Source organism: Manacus candei, unplaced genomic scaffold (assembly GCF_025592945.1).
Source record: "Manacus candei isolate 608988 ecotype Guabito, Panama unplaced genomic scaffold, ASM2559294v1 h1tg000022l, whole genome shotgun sequence".
In the NCBI taxonomy this organism is placed as follows: Eukaryota; Metazoa; Chordata; class Aves; order Passeriformes; family Pipridae; genus Manacus; species Manacus candei.
This window is the reverse complement of record NW_026138070.1, coordinates 5,380,824-5,400,123: the sequence shown is the minus strand read 5'-3', so window position 1 is coordinate 5,400,123 and position 19,300 is coordinate 5,380,824. Positions and strand designations below refer to the sequence as shown.

General features: G+C 53.2%; 1 protein-coding gene across 4 annotated transcripts in view; it reads right to left on the bottom strand.

The window, feature by feature from the left end:
- AGRN (agrin) overlaps positions 1-12,472 on the bottom strand; it is a 113,566-nt gene extending 101,094 nt beyond the window's left edge. For 3 of the 4 annotated variants that reach the window (XM_051786408.1, XM_051786409.1, XM_051786410.1), the window contains exons 1-2: positions 11,736-12,472; positions 4,623-4,884 (exon numbers count right to left, since the gene is read on the bottom strand). In XM_051786408.1, coding sequence (XP_051642368.1) covers positions 4,623-4,884; positions 11,736-11,924 — 451 coding nt within the window. In that variant the 5' untranslated portion in view covers positions 11,925-12,472. The remainder of the gene's footprint in view (positions 1-4,622; positions 4,885-11,735) is intronic. The other variant, XM_051786413.1, reaches the window with a different exon arrangement.
- Positions 12,473-19,300: the final 6,828 nt, after the last annotated feature.

Here is a 19,300-nt window from a genome sequence, read left to right as displayed (position 1 = left end):
TTTCACTCTGGAATAACTCCCATCAGGGAGGGACAGCATCACCCACACACTGCCCCCAAAACAGGCAGATGTATCCTGGCCAAAAGGCTTAACCACCCAAGTCACCTCGAAGCTGAGGTTCTTCAGGACATCTTCAGGGAATAATTATCCCCAAAAGCCAGAGCCTTGCCGTGTTTATTCCTGGAATGCTGGTCCTGCACCAGGAGGGCTGGAGTCACTGCTACCCACTAAACCACTGCTAAATCACACTGGTTTAGAGTCAAGAGCTTCTTGAAGATGCTGCAGGGAGGAGGGCCCCAAACCACCAGCAGGACCCTCAGTCCCAGCAGCGTGGGCTGACTGTGCCCAGCACCACCCGGCCCCACTACAACCCAACTCCCACGGGCTTTTCCCAGGAGGTTCCAAGCCCACACACACCCCAGAGCTCACCCAGGGCAATCCCACCAGTGCTAATGCAAACTGTGCCACGGCCAGACGGTGTCTGGGAGGAGCTCTGGGTTCTCCTTAACCCAAGAGCTAACAAGGGTTTTTAATCCCAGCTCCCTTCCCACCCAGACAGCCCCGGGAGGAGTCGATGCACACAAAATTCCTGATTTCCCTCAAGTGCTGTTGGGATCAAAGTGAAATGTGAGACACACACACACACAGGGGAAAGATATCTCGGGGTCAGTCAGCTGTTGAGCTGCAGAGCAGCGTGGCTGATGGTGGCAGGGGAGAGCAAGGAGGGGACAGTCGGGATGCTCTGGTACCTGCCCAGCCATTCCAGCCCTCCTCGTGCAGCACCAGCACTCTAGGAACAAACACTGCAAGACTGTGGCTTTCTGGGCTAATTGTTTCCCTGGGAAGCCTCATGCAGATGTCCCAAAGAACAAGAGGAAATCCACTCCCACTGTCCCCTTTCCATACTTTCCCCCCCACAGAGGTGGGGACCAGAGCAAACATCCTGCTCCGCCCGGTCCCAACCTGTGTCCCGGACTCCTGAACAAGCCCCAGAGCTGCTCCTCTGCCCTTCAACACTGAAGACTCCCCCTCCAGAGCCCCCCCACCAAGTGCTGGAGCCAGTTTGCAGAGCTCAGCTGGAGTCTTGAATTTCAACTCCAGCTGGTCAGAGCGTTTTTACCACAATTAAGTATAATCAAATCACGGTGTTTTCGCTCTGACCTGAGCTGTTCCACAGAGATGCCCTGGTTTGAACTCCCCTCTTAGACAGGCAAGACTTGGATGTCTAGGATTTTTCCAAGCTGGAGCAACAGGAGATGAAGATACTCAAAACATTCGTGTTTTTCCACTCAGCTGCTGCCATTCCTCCAATTCTTTCTGCAAAAGCACTCAAAGGTTTGTTTTTTAAGCTCAAAGTGCAGCAAAGAGCAGCATCCTGGGCAGCTTTGCTTTGAACCCTCCTGTGAGGAGCTGATGGGAAACCAGTCCTGGAGCTAAATTCTCAGACTGGGAGCTCAGAAATGGTTCCCAGGGTGGCAGGAGCAGGTTCTCAGGCCTGGGTTTTTTTTGCAGGGCTTCCCAGAAGCCAGGTGGGCAGGTGCAGTGGGTGAGCTGAAAGGGACTTCCCCAGACCTCAGGAGAGGCCTGAGCTTCGACAGGGCTCAAGGGAAAACAAAGTTTTGGAGGTAAATTTGGTCTGTGCTCTCTACAAAAATCCTGCCAGTGCTCAGCAGACAGGATATACAAGAACCAAGATGTGGGAAGAGCAGGAAGTCCGTGGGACACGACAAAAAAAGTGGGTTTATCAAAGCAAGTGAAGCAGCTGCCAGATGCCAAAATCAGAATCACATCCACCCTGAGCAACACTTTTGACCCACCTGAGATATCAGTAACTCAAGGTCACCTCGTTTTCCTCAACAACACCCCCTGGACAGGTCTCCACCAGCCTGGAGAAATCAGATCCACCACGCAGGGAGAGGCTGTCCTTTGTTTTCCAGCCCTCTCCAGCCCCCAAAACCACACACAGCAGCCAGGCTGAGCCCACCTGCCATGCCTGGTGAGCTGTGGGGAAGAGGAGGGTTGCTTCATCAAAGGAATAAGCTCAGCAGCAAAGGATCTCAAAGAGGGGAGTCCCAGGAAGAATCAATCTGCTGCCTGGCACCAGGGAGGGTTCACAGAGCAGGGGATAAAGATAAGCCACCTATATTTTTGTGGACCTGCAATTTAAACACAGAGGAAAGAGTTGGGACATGCCCAGCTTTTGGCACCTCCAGCCCCCTTGCACAACAGCTTGGGAGCAGCACCAAAAACCCTTCTGGTGGTGCTGCACTTGAGGGAATGATCAGAGACATGTCCACCTACCCCAGCTCTACGGCAAACTCAGGGTACTGGGACAAAAACTTGATCCCTCCTCATCTCCCAGTGGCCTTAAGGACGTCAGAGAATAGAATCACAGCATGGTTTGGGCTGGAAGGGACCTCAAGGACCATCCAGTCCCACCCCTTCCCATGGGCAGGGACACCTTCCACTGTCCCAGGTTGCTCCAACCTGGCCTTGGACACTCCCAGGGATGGGGCAGCCACAGCTTCTCTGGGCAACCCATGCCAGGGCCTGCCCACCCACACAGGGAAGAGTTTCTTCCATGTATTGAACCTCAATTTCTCCTCCTTCAGTTTGAACCCTTTCCTCCTTGTCCTGTCACTGCAGTTCCTGATGCAGAGCCCCTCTCCAGCTTCTTGTAGGCCCCCCCTTCAGCTCCTGGGAGGCTGCTCTGAGGTCTCCACACAACCTCTTCTCCTTCATCCTTCACCACAAACAGGAACCTCCCCAGCTCACATCAGCACGTGCAAAAAGAGCCTCCTAAAAACCCCAGCAGGAGAGAGAAACCTCCCAAATATTTGCTCAGGTTTAACTGAAACAACCACAGACACTCATCTTTCTCCTGCCTCCCTCCCCACGAGGTGCATGGAAGGAGCAGGGCTGACACCTTCCAAGTTCATTATAAAATATTTTATATATATATATATATTTTTTTTTTAGAAAGCCTCCAGTGCTCTTCCTGCTCACAAACCCCACTCTGGGAGCCCCTCTGCTGATCCAGCTCCCTCCCAAGCCCCAGAGTTGGGTCATTTACCCCTGTCAGCGTTCACAGCTGGAAAAAGGGGTTATGGCCTCTCTGCTGCACATCCAAGGGGAGGAGGGAGCCAAACCCGCCTGTTTATTTGTTGTCTGTGCAGAATTCCTGCATTCCTTCCCATGTTTGCTCATCTGCTCTCAGGACACACTGAGAGCCCAGCAAAGGGCTTTGGAGGCACCACATTCTCCCCCCCTGGGCTTGGAGCTCCTGCTGGAACCAGGACAAGCATAAAGAGGGGAAGAGGGAAGGCAGGGAGTGGGTTATTACAGAGTATTTTCAAGGTGGCTGAGGAAAAAGGGAGAAAAAAAGATCAATTCTCCCCAGATCTGCTTTTCACAGAGGCACAACTCCACACCTGGATACCTAAAACTGGTTCTAACTTATTTTTACCATGGAGAAGCACGATTTACCTCCAAGCAGAATTTGTCTGGCTTCTCAGATCCCTTCAGGAGTTCATCCACAAGGCTCCAAGCAAGCAAGGAAGCTCCAAGACACAGGAAGCCGGGGTGGCTGTGATGAAGAACAGGCCTTCACCACAGCATTAACCTGTTAACTTATTAGCTCTAAACCCACGGGGAGAATCTACCTCAGGTGGGAGCAGCCCAAATTCCCTGAGGAGTGCCTGCCATCCTGTCAGGACAGGACCTGCCATGGGGATGCTCCAACCACAACGCAGAGAGGACTGGAAACGCATCAGATCTGGAGTAAAATGAGCATAAAATGACTTTGCTTGGGAGACACTGGTTGTGTGACAGCAAAGTCACTGCCAGGCACTGTGCCCATGACAAGAGTCCACAGACCAGAGCACCAGGAACTGGGATTAGCTCAGCTGGTCACAGCATGGTGCTGATAACACCAAAGCTGTGGGTTTGATCCCTGCAAGGGCCATCCACTCAAGAGCTGGACTCGATGGTCCTTGTGGTCCCTTCCCACTCAGAATATTCTGGGGTTGTGTCCTTCATTTCACAGCTTCATCACATTCCACCTCTACCTGTCCAACATGCAGATGGGAGGAATGAATCAGACTCACTGGAACCTGGAACTTTCTGTGACTCTGCCCTGGACACAGGTAGAACAGCAGGGTTGATCCTCATCAACCAGCACCAACGAGGTCACAGAATCCCACAACCCCCAAGGATCATCAAGACCAACCCTTAACCCTGCACAGGCCCAATTCCAGGAGTGCCTGAGAGGCATCATCCAAACAGATGACAGATCTTGAGCTCTGGCACCCTTGGGGCCATGCCCACTGCCCTGGGGAGCCTGTTCAGCGCCCGACCACCCTCTGGGGAACAAACTTTTTCCTGAGATCCAACTTAAACCTTTCCCTGGCACAACTTCGGGTTCTGCCACAGAGCAGAGCTCAGTGCCTGCCCCTCCTCTTCCCCTCACGAGCAAGCTTCAGCCTGCAACGAGGTGCCCCCTCAGCCTCGCCTTCTCTCCTCCGGGCCGAGCACACCGAGCACCCTCCGCCGCATCCACGAATCCCCCCGAGCCCGACAGCTCCCGGATCACCCCCGGGACGGCCCAGGCCCCTCAGCCTCACCTTCCACGCAGTGCTCCACCTCCTCCAGGTTGCGCAGGGTGATCCTCATGAGGCTGGAGTTGAGCATGAGCTCGTTGCGGTGCGCGGGCCACAGGTACTGCGGGGCGGGGTTGACGAAGAAGATGCGCGTGTCCCCCGTGGACACCTGGTTGTCGCAGATCAGCGGGTCCCCGAAGCCGCCGATGACCACCTTGTTCCCCCCGTCCAGCAGGATCTCGTGGGTGACGATGTCCTTGCCCTTCAGGTAGCGCCAGACTCTCACCTTGGGGGGAGAAGGAGAAAGGAGAAGCTCGTGAGGGCGTCTGGCGGGCGGCGCTCTCCGACCCGTCTCTCGATTTTTCAGCAGGGATCATTTCATCGGCTCTGAAAGCACGGAATGTGTGGGCAAAAGCCCTCTGCTGCAGGTCTCCCTGGCTCCCGAGGAAATCTCAGTATGGAGGGAGAAGAAAGCACTTCTGATTGGGAAAAAAAAAACAAAGGGAAAAAAAAAAAAGGCTTTGAAAGGAACGTTAAGTGGCTGGAAGTGCCAGCTGGGCTGCAGAGCTAAAGAGAGTGCTGTCCATCTGAAGTGCAGCACAGGAGCCTCAGACTAGGGCAGGAGGAGGCAGGTGGGTTGGGTGGAGGGAAAGAAGGGAGTTTGGTGGCTCTGACAGGCTGCTGGTACCTTGGGAACACAGAGGCAGAGCGGATAATGTTGCACGCAGAAATGTCAAAGTTAACTCACGTTCCTCTAAATTACTAAATAAAACCATGGCAAGCTGGATTTGGTAAAAGGCACAGAGGGTTTGGCAGGAGGAGCCCATCTCCCTGTACTCATCCAAACTTCAGGCATAAAAATAAGTCCTGGCCACAAGAGTTAGCAGCCACTAAGTGCCAGTGGTTCCAGGGCAGTGCCCCTGTGCTCCAGTGCCAGCTCATCCCTCTCTCTGCAGCAAACTGCCCAAAAGAAACACCCACCCAGGAGGGAAACAGCAGCTCTCAAATGAACCTTGGTACACACAAGACACCAGAGGCACGTCCCCATCCGCTCCTGCTGGGTCAGAAATCCCCCTGCTGCGATTCCATGGTGGGGAAACACGGCCCAGAGCAGAGCCAGCAGGAACAGCTCATCCGAGGTCTGTGCTCAGAGCAAGGGCAGCTGCTGGGAGCAGGGGCATTGCTGTGACCACAGGCATCCCTGGGCTGGCAGGCTCAGAGCTGCTCCATCACACCCTGCCATCATCTCCCCCCACCCCAAGGGCACTTCAGCACCCCGTGCCAAGCCCAGAGCAGCCAGGGAGGTGGTGGCTCAGAGATAAGGGGGTTCTCTGCTTTAAGAACCTAATTCCAGAGGGGCAGAGGGTGGATGCTCACAGGCAGCTGGGCAGACAGGTCTCTCCCACCCTCTGGGGACACTGGGGGTGGTAGGGAGGCAGATTGTTCACACCACAGCTTCCGTGCTTGATATTGGGGTTGGGAATGGGGGGAGAATTGTTACAACCGAGGAGGAAAGCACAGAGCAGACTTTATCGCACTTGAGAACGAACCATTTCTGTAGTTCTCTGCCACTGCAGCTCAGTGGCCTCTGCCCTGCACGGCCCTTCAAGTGCATTGTGCTCCCCTGCAGGCTTCTGTGAGAGCCTTCAGACAGACAGACTCTTCCTCTTTGCCAAACACCTCCATCCCATCACTCGGTGACTGCAGAAGACACACGCGAAGATCTGACACTGCAGAGTTCAAGCAGGAGGGTGAAAGCCTGCTGGGGGTAGGGGGAATGCAAGTCTCCTGACCTGTCATCAATCCTGTCCATTTTTGAAGCCCTAACTCCAGAATTTCAGGGGAGTGAGCTCGGCACTCAGTCCTGATCCAGAGGCTTCAAGGTCCACAGTGATCTTGAGCCGAAGTCCTGCTCGCTGTCCCTGCCACAATTAGGAGCAGGCAGCTACAGGGAGACATTCCCTGGAGGAACAGGGCCATTCCCACTGCCACAGGAGCAGGCAGGCTGGGGTCAGACCCTCCTGCTCAGTGCCAGACTCACCTGTCAAGCAGGAAAAGGGAACAGATTTAGTGTTGCCTGTACTCTGCAAGTACAAATGAAGGTTAAGAACAAAGTTTAAGAATGTATTTCATTCTCACATCCTCCTATTTCTCACACCTCCTCCTCGAGGTGTAACATTTGTCCTCCTTGGAGAAGAAGCCTGGATTTATGGGTCTCAGCTCCCATCCAGCCCAGCAAGTCCTGCGATGCAAACAGCAATATATTATCCAAACTACAGCTCCATTTACCGGGGTGAGCCCTGCTCTCCTGCATGCCTGAGCTCAAAAACCACCCCAGGTATTAAACAGGGCTGTGACAGCTCCTCTCTGGAAGCTGCACATGCCTTAGCTGCTCCCAGGCATGGAGAGGTTTGCTGCAGACAGGTTACCCACGTGTTCTCACACTCATCTGTCTGCCAGCCCGAGGGGAGTCAGCACCCCGTGGGTGCTGAGCCATTCCACAGCACCAGAGCTCAGGGAATAACTCACACTCCAGGATATGTGAGCCCTGCCCAGCCCAAATCCAAGCTGCTGGGCAGGGGGAAGGAGAGGGACAGGGAGAGCAGTGCCTTCAAAGCCACGGGGGGTTGGAATGAGATGGTCTTTAAGGTCTACAACTTCCTCAGGAGGGGCAGGTCTGATCTCTGCTCTGACCAGTGACAGGATCCAAGGGAATGGCTGGAGCTGTGGCAGGGCAGGGTTAGGTCGGGTATCAGGGAAAGGTTCTTCCCCCAGAGGGTTGTTGGGCACTGAACAGGCTCCCCAGGGTTTGGGCACGGCCCCAAGGCTGCCAGAGCTCCAGGAGGGTTTGGACAGGGTGGGATTGTTGGGGTGTCTGTGCAGGGCCAGGAGTTGGATTTTGTGATTCTATGACTCTAAGATCCCTTCCAACCCAAACCACTTCACAGTTCTCTGAAGAAACCTGCACAGCCCTGCCAGCAGCAGCTCCGCTCTTGAGAGAGAGATGGCACCCCACCAGCACTCAGATGGCAAGGGGAGCTGGGACAGGCAGCTTCCCCCCCCTCTGATCCGACAGGGATCCCACCATCCACACTGACATCTGCTCCACCACACGGGGCAGCCCCTTCAAAGAGCCTTTTTGGGGCCACCCGCAGCCGTGGCACCCCGGCCGGGCAGGGTGCTGAGGAGCACCAGCCTGTGCCAGCACCAGCCTCCTGCCTCCCCAGCAGGGACCAGCTGTTTCTCCAGCGTTTCCCAGCAGCTCGGCTCCCCGTGGTTGTGCTTCTCTCCCCGCAGTCAAGTCAAGACACCTTCCTGCAGCCCCACCTCCTCCTCCTCCTCCTCCTCCTCCTCGGCGCCCGCAGGGCAGGCGCTCTGAGAGGTGCACGAGCAACCGGGGTGAAAAACCAGGAATACAAAGGAGACAAAAGGGAGGAAAGGGAAAAAAATAATAATAAAAACAAATAAAAAAAAAAAAAAAAAAAAAACAAAAACAAAAAAAAAAAAAACAAAAAAAAAATACACCAGGCAGGCAGAAAGCACAGCCCGAGGCTGGTGCTGCAAAAGGTGGATGTGGGGCATTTTCACAGCTAGGGCTGAGGGGGGGAGAAAGGCTCAAGCCCACCCCACTGCTCTGCAGCAGATGGTAATTTGAGTTAATTGGCACGGCTGTTCCAGTCAGACACTTCAGAGCCAGGCCACAGCACTCACAAGCAACATCAGAGTCCAGCAGCTTTCTCCCCACCCTTCTCCTCTATAATGAATGAATGGGAAGGCACCAAAGACCAAGCAATTACCTGTAGGGCATCCCATTCATCATCACACACAATTAAGACTTTGTCACCGGTGACTCACCGGCTACACCAAGGACTGGGGAAGGAAAGGAAGAGAAAGAGAGAGAGAAAACTGGGCTGTAACCTATTCCCAAGAAGTCCCTTCCCTATAGCAGACTCACTCACCCACTCCTTTGCCAGGGAGACATAAAACACTGGATTAAGACTGTTTTACAAGACTCCTGGCAGCTACAGGGAGGCAGAGGAAGAGCAGTGATAACTTTATCCAAGCAGAGCCTTGCAAGGGTGTATTTTAAGTGGGGCAAAAAAGCCCTCAGAAAGCAAAAGGATTTTTCCAGAATGCCACGGGGGGGGGTCCATGCCACAGGGAAAAGGGGACCACCTGTGCAGTGCTACCAAATTCCTGCCAGGAATATGCCTCGAGAAATGGTTTTGTAGAGCAAGATGAGAAGTTAGAGCAGTCTCCTCTTGCAGATGTCTGGATGGACAGCAGGAAGAAGGGTCATCACCAGATTTTTGGTAGTTCTGGTAGATGAAGACCAGCATCAGCTTCAGTCTGCCCAACCCTTCCCTCCCTGACCACATCCCACCCCTCTCCCCCTTTTTGTCACTCTCAGCTGCCCTTTCCCCAGGAGCTCCCAAACCCACCTCCCCCAGCAACTTCCACATCCCCCCCAGCCTGGAGAACAGCCGCAGTTACCCCCCAAAACAGGGGCTCCATTGTCTGGAACAGGATCCACATCCTTTTTGACACTTCCTATGGCACATACAGAACCTGGGCTTGTCCTATAAATAGGAGCTGCCTCCATAAATATCAGGTCAGCCCAGAATAAGGCACATCAGAGGGCTCAGAGCAGGAAGGACAAGGCCAACACAGAGGATGAGCAGCAGCACCAAGAGCTCGGGAAGCAGAGTGCCTGTTCCCTTGTCAAACCCCTCGGAGCAGCAGCACATCAGCCAGTTCCAGGGAGTTCTGTCAGCCTGTTCTTCCCTTTTTCATCTCCTCTCCCAGCACATGAATGGCTGATAGCTATTTATGGGTGTTTATCTAACATTAACTTCACATTTCTCCCGAGTTGTAATGTGCTTATCTTCATCTATCAAAGGCTTCAGCTGGGAGAGTTTGGAGTTTAACTGGGAAGAACAATACCCCAGTGCAGCACTCGCAGATATCCACATGCCTGCTCCCTCCCAGACCACCCAGCACCAGTAACACTCACTATTTTGGGTGTGGGCCCCAGGGAACTCCCACCACACACTTGGCCCTTGCCTCTCCTCTGCAGATAAAGAAGAACCTGACAGGAGATAACTGCGGGATCTGGAGGTAACCCCAGGGAATGACAGTGAGGAATTACACCTGAATTTCCTCACCAGCCTCTGTTCCTAGGCTTATCCCAGTCCCACAGGGCAGCAGGGTCCATGTGAGGGCAGAGCTCAGGTTTAATGCCCAAACTGCCCTGTTGGAATTCAGGTGTCTGATGTCAAAAAAAACCCAAAAAAACAAACCAACAAAACAAAACAACCAACCCAAATCAAACTCCAGGCATGCCTAACCCGGCATCAGCAGAATCCAGAGCAATTCCAACACTCTGGGAGATCTTGGAGTGAAACAAGCCAACAGCTGCTGCAGAGCTACTCATTTACAAGTCATTATAGTTAGGGGAGATTTATCTGCTTTCAGGTCCTTAAGACACCCCAAGTCCCATTTCAAAGCTTTTTTTTCCCTGCAAACACACTATGAAATGCCATTAAAAATGCCACAGAGCAGGCTGATGTGCAGGAAAAGGGCCTGAGGAGCACTGTCCTATGAAGGGTGCTAAATGTCACAGCCTGACCAGGGATGGGATGGGCACTTCCATCTAAGGCAGGAGAGAAGGTTTTCCTCCTTTCACTTTCTCTTACAGGACTCCAGGACCGAAAGGGGATCTTGGGAGCACGTTCTGGCCTTTCAGGTGCTGTTACAACACTAGGAATGGGCAGGAGCAAAATCCCACCATTAACTCTGGAGTGAGTAGCACGAGCATTGCTGGGGTGGCTCAGGGAAAGGCAAGAGATTCCCTTCCCGAGATAAGGAATGCCAACTGCGTTCACATAAAGCCACCGCGGGCAGCCCAGGTTCCCTCCCTGGCTGCTCCAGCTCGGGCTGGATGGATTGCACCTTCCAAAGGCAGAGAGAGCTGCTGAGCCAGCAGGTTTTCCCATCGCGGCGTTTCCTGGCCCAGGGTCTCGCTCTGATGCGGCGAGATGGTTTTACACCAGCCAGACACCTCGCTGCGCTGCGAGCAAAGAGCCTCGTTTTTCAGACGGGCATTTCTGCCTCATCCCCAGCCTCCCTGGACCACCTCCCTCGTGGCACCCCTGCCCCAGCCTTCAGGTGGCCACATCCACCCACCATCTGTGCCCGGCGCTGCCGCAGGACACCGGCTGCGAGCAGCAGCTCATTAATTTTCCACGTAGCACCCAGGACGTGCCAGACACTCCGCAAACATACGGTCCCTGCTCGAGCCTGGAGGGTCTGTGATCTAATTTGCGAGGTACAGATTGTTCCGCGCGCGGGGCAGAGCAGGCGGGAGGCACCGGGCACCAGCTGGGCAGGCAGAGGCTGCTCGGCTGAGAGAGATGCTCCGGAACACGGGGCAACACCGCGGCGTGAAGTTCGCCCTCCCCTGCCCCGGCAGAGCTCTCCCACCAACGCACCGCTGAGCATCACCCCAGGCCCTGCTTAGCACCAAACCACAGGCAGGAACCGCAGGATTTTTTTTTTTTTTTTTAAGGATGGGCAGAAAAGGAGATGGGGGGGGGGGGAGAAGAGGAAAAGGCAGCGTAGCAGCATGTCCTTGCAAGTGAGATTCCTGCCCCGGGAAGGGTTAAGCCATCCAGCACGTTTTCTGTCAAGCAGGCGGATGGTATTTCAGGTTGCTCAGTACTTCACCGTCTCTCAGCTTAGGGGGGGAGGAAAAAAAAAAAAACATAGCCAGAGGCCAGATTCGTAGTTAAACAATAGCTCGAGCTGGAGGAACTCAAGATGCTGCTAAAGTAAACAGGGAGCCCTGGGGTAGAGGCGGCGAGCGGCTCCGAGCACCTTCCCGGCAGCCCAAACCCTGCCAGAGAGAAAGTTGGGAACCGGCTCCCGCATCACGGCACGGAGGGAAATGCCCATAAAAAGCAACCTTGAGAGATTTCCCCCTCGACACAGCTGCGGGAGCGACTCCGCAGTCTAAAAATACCTAATTACACCCCAAAGCCCCGGCGCACACAATCAGAACCACATGCGCCCTAAACCCGGCCGGCGCCCGTCGGGAGAGGGGGGAGGGGGTGAAAGTTCCCCCCGGCACCCCCTTACCTTGCAGGAGTAGGTGTGGTGGACCGGGTCCACGTTCATGATCTCCTCCACCGTGCCCGTCAGCACCACGTTGGCCTCCTCCTCCCTCCGCTCCAGCTCCCGCTCGGGGCAGGTCGCCAGTCCCAGTCCTAATCCCAGTCCCAGCAGCGCCAGCAGCGCCCGGGCACCGTCCGCCCGCTGTGCCCCCATGGCCCCGGTCCGGTCCCGCTGCCGGCCCGGTCCCGGTCCCCCGACGGCGCGGGCAGACAAAGCGGCCCCGCTCGCAGGCGCAGGGAGAAGGGCTACTTTTGTTCGAGGAGGTGAAAAGGAGGAAAGAAAGAGAGGAGGGAGGGAGGCAGCGAGGGGAGGGGAGAGCAGGGGAGGGGAGAAGGAGGAAAATCCCAGGAGGAGGAGGAGGAGGAGGAGGAGGAGATATCTCTCCGTGAAGCCGCGGCCGGCGAGCAGCGCTCGGTCCTCTCTGCCTTGCCCCTGTAAGAAAGCCCGCAGATTTGCATGCAATCTGAATTGCTGATAAGGAAGGGAGCGGGGGCAGGGGGGGAGAGGAGAGAGAGAGGGGGAGAGAGAGAGAGAAAGGGAGGAAGGCAGCGCGTCCGCCCGCCCTGCTGCCAGCTCTTATTGCGGAGCTGCCGCGAACGCCACCCCCAGGAAAAGGGAGCTCGCCTCGGGTTAATGGATAATCAGCGCCGCAACGTGAGGAGACTTTTAAAGGTGTAGGGACCGCAGCCGGCCCCGCTGCCCCCCCAGTATGAGCGACAGCTGGAGCCCAGCCCCGTCCCGGGGTCCCCTCCCCCGCGGGGGTCGGACCCCGGCGTTTCCACCCCCCTGTTTCGCCCCTGGGGGCTGCCACCAGGGATGCTCCCGGTTTTCCCGTGGGGAAACTGAGGCGGGGTTGGTCCTGCTCCGGAGAGATGCGACGAGCGCTCCATGCCGGGGCAAACCGAGCCACCCACGCCTGGGCCATCATCCGCTCCCCGGGGTTCCCAGGGGGAGATGGGGCTCGGGGAGAGGGGCTCGGGGGGTACCCCGACCACAGAGCCACCCACCCTCCCGTGCAATGATGGAATCGCGGGATCACGGAATGGTTTGGGTTGGAAGGGACCTTAAAGATCACCCAGTCCCACCCCGTGCCGCGGGCAGGGACACCTTCCACTAGCCCGGGTTGCTCCAAGCCCCGTCCAGCCTGGCCTTGAACACTTCCAGGGAATGGGGGGTGTCTGCCCCTGGAGCACCGTGACCTCCCGCCCCGGCTTTTCCCCGGGGAACTGGACGGCAATTTTTCCAGATGTCACGTGCAATTACTGCAGATATAAAATGAAAAGTTAAGTGGCACCAGGGGAGGGATATTGTTTCTCCCCTCCATAAATTAGCCGGCCCCCAGAGGCGATTTACAAGGCTGTTTTACTTGATGGCCCTAAACAAGTCCCGTTTGTGACCCAGGGTGAATTCCCAATCCCAGGGTGAAGTTTAACCACGCCAGTGCCACCGTGCCAGGAGAGGGATGACACATGATGTGCCCCCTGTGTCCTTCCCTGATGAACATGTTTCAACACACAGCAGCATCCTGCCCTCAGCAGCTCTGCATCCCCATCCTGCTCGTGCCCTAAATTCTGAGCAGCCTTGTTTGTGCTGTTTGCTCCTGCAACTGTGGATGTGCCAATCCTTTTTGTCTCCCCTGGAACAGAAACAGGATTTAGCTACGAGATAGGAATAAATGAATCTGAGTGCTCAAAACGCTGTCCAAGCCTACCTTCTACCCTGAAGAGGATGAAACACCAGAGATCACATAAACCTGGAGGTATCCCAACTGCTGGGTGGTTCACAGAGAAGGCAAACTGTGCATTTTCTGTCTTAAACCAGGCACTTGGCATTCCCACGGTGACTTTGTCTCAATGCTGGGGCTGTTCTTGTAAACCCCACGCCCTCTCCCAGCTCTCATTCCCCTCAAAGCTCCCATTCCTGCCCCATAAATCTGGGTTCCCAGCTCAGCACTGAAGGAAGGCTGCCTGTTCCAGAGCATGAATTATTTTATCACCTCGGTGAGGGCTTCAGAGAGATGGTTTTCAGAAGAAAGTGGCCCACAGTGCACTCAGGCCTTCACCTGGCAGGGTGTAACTCTCCCAAAGCTGCCTGTAAAACCCCAGGGACCATCCTGTGACAAGAAGGTGCCACAGGGCAAAGCGACCTGAAGCAGGACACACAACATCACGTTTTCTTACCAAAAAAACTTCCCCAAAAAAGCATGATTTCTGGCTGAGCTGCAGTGGGAAGACTCCATCCATCCCGAGCCAAGCCCAGGCCCTGCAATCATCCCCGTGGAGGTTCCTCACAAAGGGCTCCATTACTACATCACTGCTCCTACAAACTCCAGCAATCAGCTAAAAATATTTCACGGTGCCTGGCAGATTATTTTTTTTTCCCCCCTGTTTTAATTATTAATTTTTATTGTATTCCTCGAGCGCTGCTCGACTGTAAATCACAGGAACAACCTCAACTCGGGGCTGGAAGAAACCAGCTGTGACACTCTGCTCCAGCACTTTGAGGAGAGGAGAGGGGAAGAATTATTTACACTGTGTTTGTACTATTTTCTGTTTGTTAGTTCTCTCCTTTTAGCCCCACCCCACCATCTGCTTTCAAAGCTGTGAAGGGAAAAATGGATTTCACAGGCTGCTTTTTTTTTTTTTTTTGATGTATTTGCCCCCAATCTGGTGGGTTCTTTGAGTGGACTTACTCAGCCTTGTAGGCTTTTTTGGGGGAGGTGAGACACGAGCAGCCCGGGATCTCAATCTCCTCGTGCAGGTTTAATAGAGTTCAAAAAAGAGAAGGGTTTTCCAAAGGAAAGCAGGAGAGGGAGAGCAGCTATTATTTCCTTCTGTCAAACTCTGAAAAAGCCCTCTGTATAAATTAAACAATGAAAAACAAAAAAATGTTATTTTCAATTCTATGTCATTACAGTCAACAGAATCATAATAATGCACCCAAAATTTGTGTCTACAACATATCAGGTATGCATTTTTGGGAAAAGAGAAAAATGAAAAAAATATGACATTCTAAGCTTGTTAAAAGGGTAATGGTCCCATATTTTTTTATTACAGGTTAGCAAAACCAAATCCAATGGATTGTTATTTGAAAAATTAAGTAGTGAGCACCTTTTTAGGGACAACCTGCACATCCCCACACCTCACACTGATAAGAGGAGAAACGGGCCAAGAAACTGATGGTTCTGTGGGAAAACTGGGGAAAACTCTTTGGCAAATCATTGCACAAAACAAATAAACCTTACAACTGGCAAACCCACCCCAGAACCCCGGGCTTTGTGCCGGCCCTTGCAAAAACTCCCCTGAACTTGTTTTAGAGGCAGCTCTGAAAAAATCCAAATATCTTGCAAAACCCACAAGGAACGACACTGTGAGGAGTTTGGATGGAAATTCCAAGGGTTTTTTAAGGGGAAGGAGGGCTAAAATTTGGGGAGAGGAGAGGGAGGGGGTGCTCTGTGACTGTCCCCCTCGGGTGGTTTCACAAAACCCCCTGGGGCTGTGGGACCCTGCCTGGCACTGCTCAGCTGAGCCACCCTGACCTGCAGACACCTGTTTTTCTCCCAGCTCTGGGGGGATGTCCAGGGTTATTTCTTACACATCTCAAGTCAACTTTCTGGGCCAGGCTTCTCTCCTCATCAGGGCTTTCCCCTCCAGCAGTGGCAGCTGTCACATTTTCGGCAGGATTGTAATTTTTTTTTTATTTTTTTTTTTTTTTGGAGTCCTTTGAAGATTTTTTTTTTTTCTAATTTTACAGCTCATGAACTTCTTTCAGGCTGGGGCTGAGCAACCCTGCCAAGGTCTCTCATTTACTGCGAGTTCTTGCCTCTCCAGAAGGGCTGCACAGACACTCCTGCTGCACTCAGCATTTTCCTGCAGCATCTCTCCACTCTTTGACCCCGAAGCACTTCCCTTTCATGGTGTTTGTTGTCACAGCTCTCAGCCAGGGCTGTCACAAGGGTCATACCTTCATCCTCCAGCTCCTCTTGGTGTCTGTGGGCACTTGCTGAGAGCAGATCCTTTAGGGTGTATCAGGTGGGGTATCCAAGAGTCGCAGTATCATTGACTGTGGAGTAAATCCCTCTGCCTTTGAGGGTTTGGAACTTGATGAAAATGGGATGCAGGTTGCCCAGAGAAGCTGTGGCTGCACTGGAAGTGTCCAAGGCCAGGTTGGACAGGGCTTGGAGCAACCTGGTCTAGTGGAACCTGCCCCTACCCATGGCAAGGGGTGGGACTGGATGATCTTTAAGGTCCCTTCCAATCCCAAACCGTTCCTTATTCTGGGATTCCGGGCCCAGAGCAGAGCCCATCCCTCACACTGCTGTGGCACACACACGTCAGAGCAGGAAACCCACAGGATTTCAAGCCAAGCCTTTAAAGCAAATAAAAGCCCTGTGTGAATACCCTGGCCAAGCAAAACCCGGCCCCGCCGCCGGTCGGAAATGCTTCCCCAGGGGTGAGAAACCTTGTCCCCATTCCTGCTTGGGCTGGCCCCTGGTTCCCTCACTGGTTGTCTCTACACCCCACTGGCTGGTTTTTCTGCTCCATCTCTGATAAGCTCCAAGACATGTTTTAATGTGCTTTTCTTCCCCCCCCCTCCCTCCCTTTCTCTTTTAAGTTAATCCCTCTCGGTGGTTTCTGACATTGTCAAATGTCTTTTGTGTACTGTTAGAAAACCTCTTGATGTAGCTACAGAGCAGCTGCTAACAAGTTGCCCCTGGGATCCTCCATCTATGAGGCTGTCTGCCTGTATAATGACTTTCAAATAAGTAAATCTATTAATGAGATCTCAGTGGGAGCAGCTCCCTGTCAGAGGACCCACACGCAGAGGCCTCATCCCACTTTGGCCACGATGCAGCATCCAAGTGGAGTGACAGAGAGCTGCTGTCCCCCTGCAGGGGTGAGGGACAGGACCCCTTGGATCACTGGCTGGTGACCTGCAAAGCCCTTTCCCCTTAGTTAAGGGGAAAACAAGGAGCACGTGGGGATCTGTCACATCCTCCGGACACAAATTCAATTCTTCCTCCCCGAATCGGCCTTAAAAATGTAAAGCTAATCTTTCTGAAATGTCAGTTTTGCCCCAAGATTTAGGAGCTGCTGGCATCCAAGCTCTTCTCCACAGCGTGATCCTAAACCCTCAGCTTTAAAAGCAGGAAATTATGCTGAATTTGCACATGTTCACGTGACTCCAGGAGTCTGAGCATAAAAACCCCAAAACCACTGAGTGTTATGTGCTGTAATAACAGGGTAGGAGGAATTCAGCCTGGTCTAGGATGGCATGAGATGAAGGGTTGCAGTCAGGCAGGGAAGAGGGTTTTTTGTGTCCATATCCAGCAGATCAGAGCGACACACACTCATATAGGTGCCACCTCGCTGCCTTGTAGTGGCCATGAACCTCCAGCATGGTTTAGGACTTAACCTAGCAACCCCTCAGCTTGGGGACAAAAGCACCCAGTGAACCACAATGACTCCTTTAATCAAAAAAAAAAAATAAAAGAAATAAAAAGGAAAGAAGCAGAAAGAAAATTCAGCGTGAACTTCGGGGCAAATGATCCCCCATTATCAAATCCCATCTGAAAAAGTGCACGGGGCTAATTGAATTACTCTTGCTGGATTTCTGTGTAGCCATGAAGGCTTCTTAATGTGGATTGATAGCATAAATCTGTTCTCCATTGAGGGAAAAAGTGAACACTGGCCCCTGACATCTATCTCTCTTTCCAGAAATCCCATCTAACTGGACGTCTCCCTAGGCCACTTCCAGGAGAAAGATGTCTCTATCCATTACCCCTGACACGCAGCAGCAAAAGGAAGTGAGGTCCGTTCACATCTAATTACTCCCACTCCTGGATTTATTACAATCATGCCAGGATTAATTGAGAAAGTAAAAATGCTTAGCTGGGTGATCAATCTTCCCCGAGTTACTTTACCTTGTCGCCCACTAATAACTGTAAAATAAAAATGCCCACCCCCCTCAATCCCCCCCTCTCGCTGCATCTCGGCAAATGGATTTCTCTAATACATTGCTGGGAATCCTTAAAAGGCATTTGAAAGCAGTAAGGAGACAAATTGGATTAGCTGGAGAGAAAGTGCAACCAAAGCGATTTTTTCATCCCCCATACAGCAAAAAATTTCAGCTCTCCAAGTGCTGGGAGGGTGACAAGAGAGAGGGCCTGGGCTCCTGGACACTGGTGGTGGGGTTTGACATGAGAGGCACAGCTAGAGCAGTGTGGGGCTGAAGAATATTCTGAGTAGGACACAGAGAGCCTTTCCTGCTTTAGATACCAGGTAATTTTTGACCCCAGAGACACGTGTTCTTACATGAGGGATGCTGGGGGTTTTGCCCAGCTCGAGCTGGATGTACCCAGGCTCTGCTCTCATCTCATCACTTCCCATCATGGGGCTCCCTGGGCTGCCCCAGTTTGTCCTCAGCTATTTTGGTTTAGATTTCCCACCTGGAAAGGCCCATTTTTTCCCCAGATGCCCCCTCCCTGTGTCAAGGCAACTTGGGGGATGTTGCTGTCTCTGAGATCAGAGGTCTCCCCACGTCAAATTTGGTTCAAACTCTATTACAGGAAACACGTGGTGCTGACGACCCATCCCTGTTCTTTTTGTCAGAGAGAAATATAGAATCATGGGATGGTTTGGAAGGGACCTAAAAGTTCATCTTGTTCTACCCCCTGCCCTGGGCAGGGACACCTTCCACCAGCCCAGGTTGCTCCAAACCCCATCCAACCTGGCCTTGGACACTTCCAGGGATCCAGGGGCATCCACAGCTTCTCTGGGCAACCTAGATCCCGTTTCCTTCTGCCACAAGCTCTTTAAAACAACGGGAATTTGCGAGCTCCCACAGCCAGGGCTGTGCCACTTCCTACCAGTGGCACCCCCTGCCCTGTGGAACACGCTGCCCTCGGAATTTGGGGGGTGCCAGGGGGCCAAGGGCTGCAGGAGAGATGGGCAGCAGGCTTTGAGCCACCATACCTGGGCACTGGCAAATGCCACAGCTTTCTCCTTAATGGAAAACATGGATGGTGCTGGGAAGCAGGACTCGAGCTGAAAGGGAAGAGATTAAGATTCAGGGCATGCAGGGATCCAGCTTTTTCCTTTCTCCTGCTTTTTTTTGAATTTATTTTTTTTTTTTGGAGAAGCAAGGAGCCAAGGTTTTAACAGTCCCTCTGAGGGCCCTTGGCAACCCCTGCAAAGCTGCTGAAGCCTCTGCCCAGCTCCTCTTCCCTGAGCTCCTGTGCCAAAAGGGCTGCGTGGTGCCCGCTGAGGCAGCGGGCACAGAGACACCCAGCCCTCCCCAATTGTGGTTTCACACTCCCCTAAACCCATTTCATACTTAAAGCAGGATTTATTGGACCAAACTCCGCAGGAGATAGAGGCTTTTGTGTTGAATTTTATCCAAAACACTTAATGCAGCTGCTGCTCTTGCCATTAGTGTGGGCACAAAAAAAAAAAAAAGAGAGAGAGAAGGAATAAAAAAAGAAAAGACATTGAAACTCTGGGCTCTTAAAAGATTTCTTCCATCTGAAA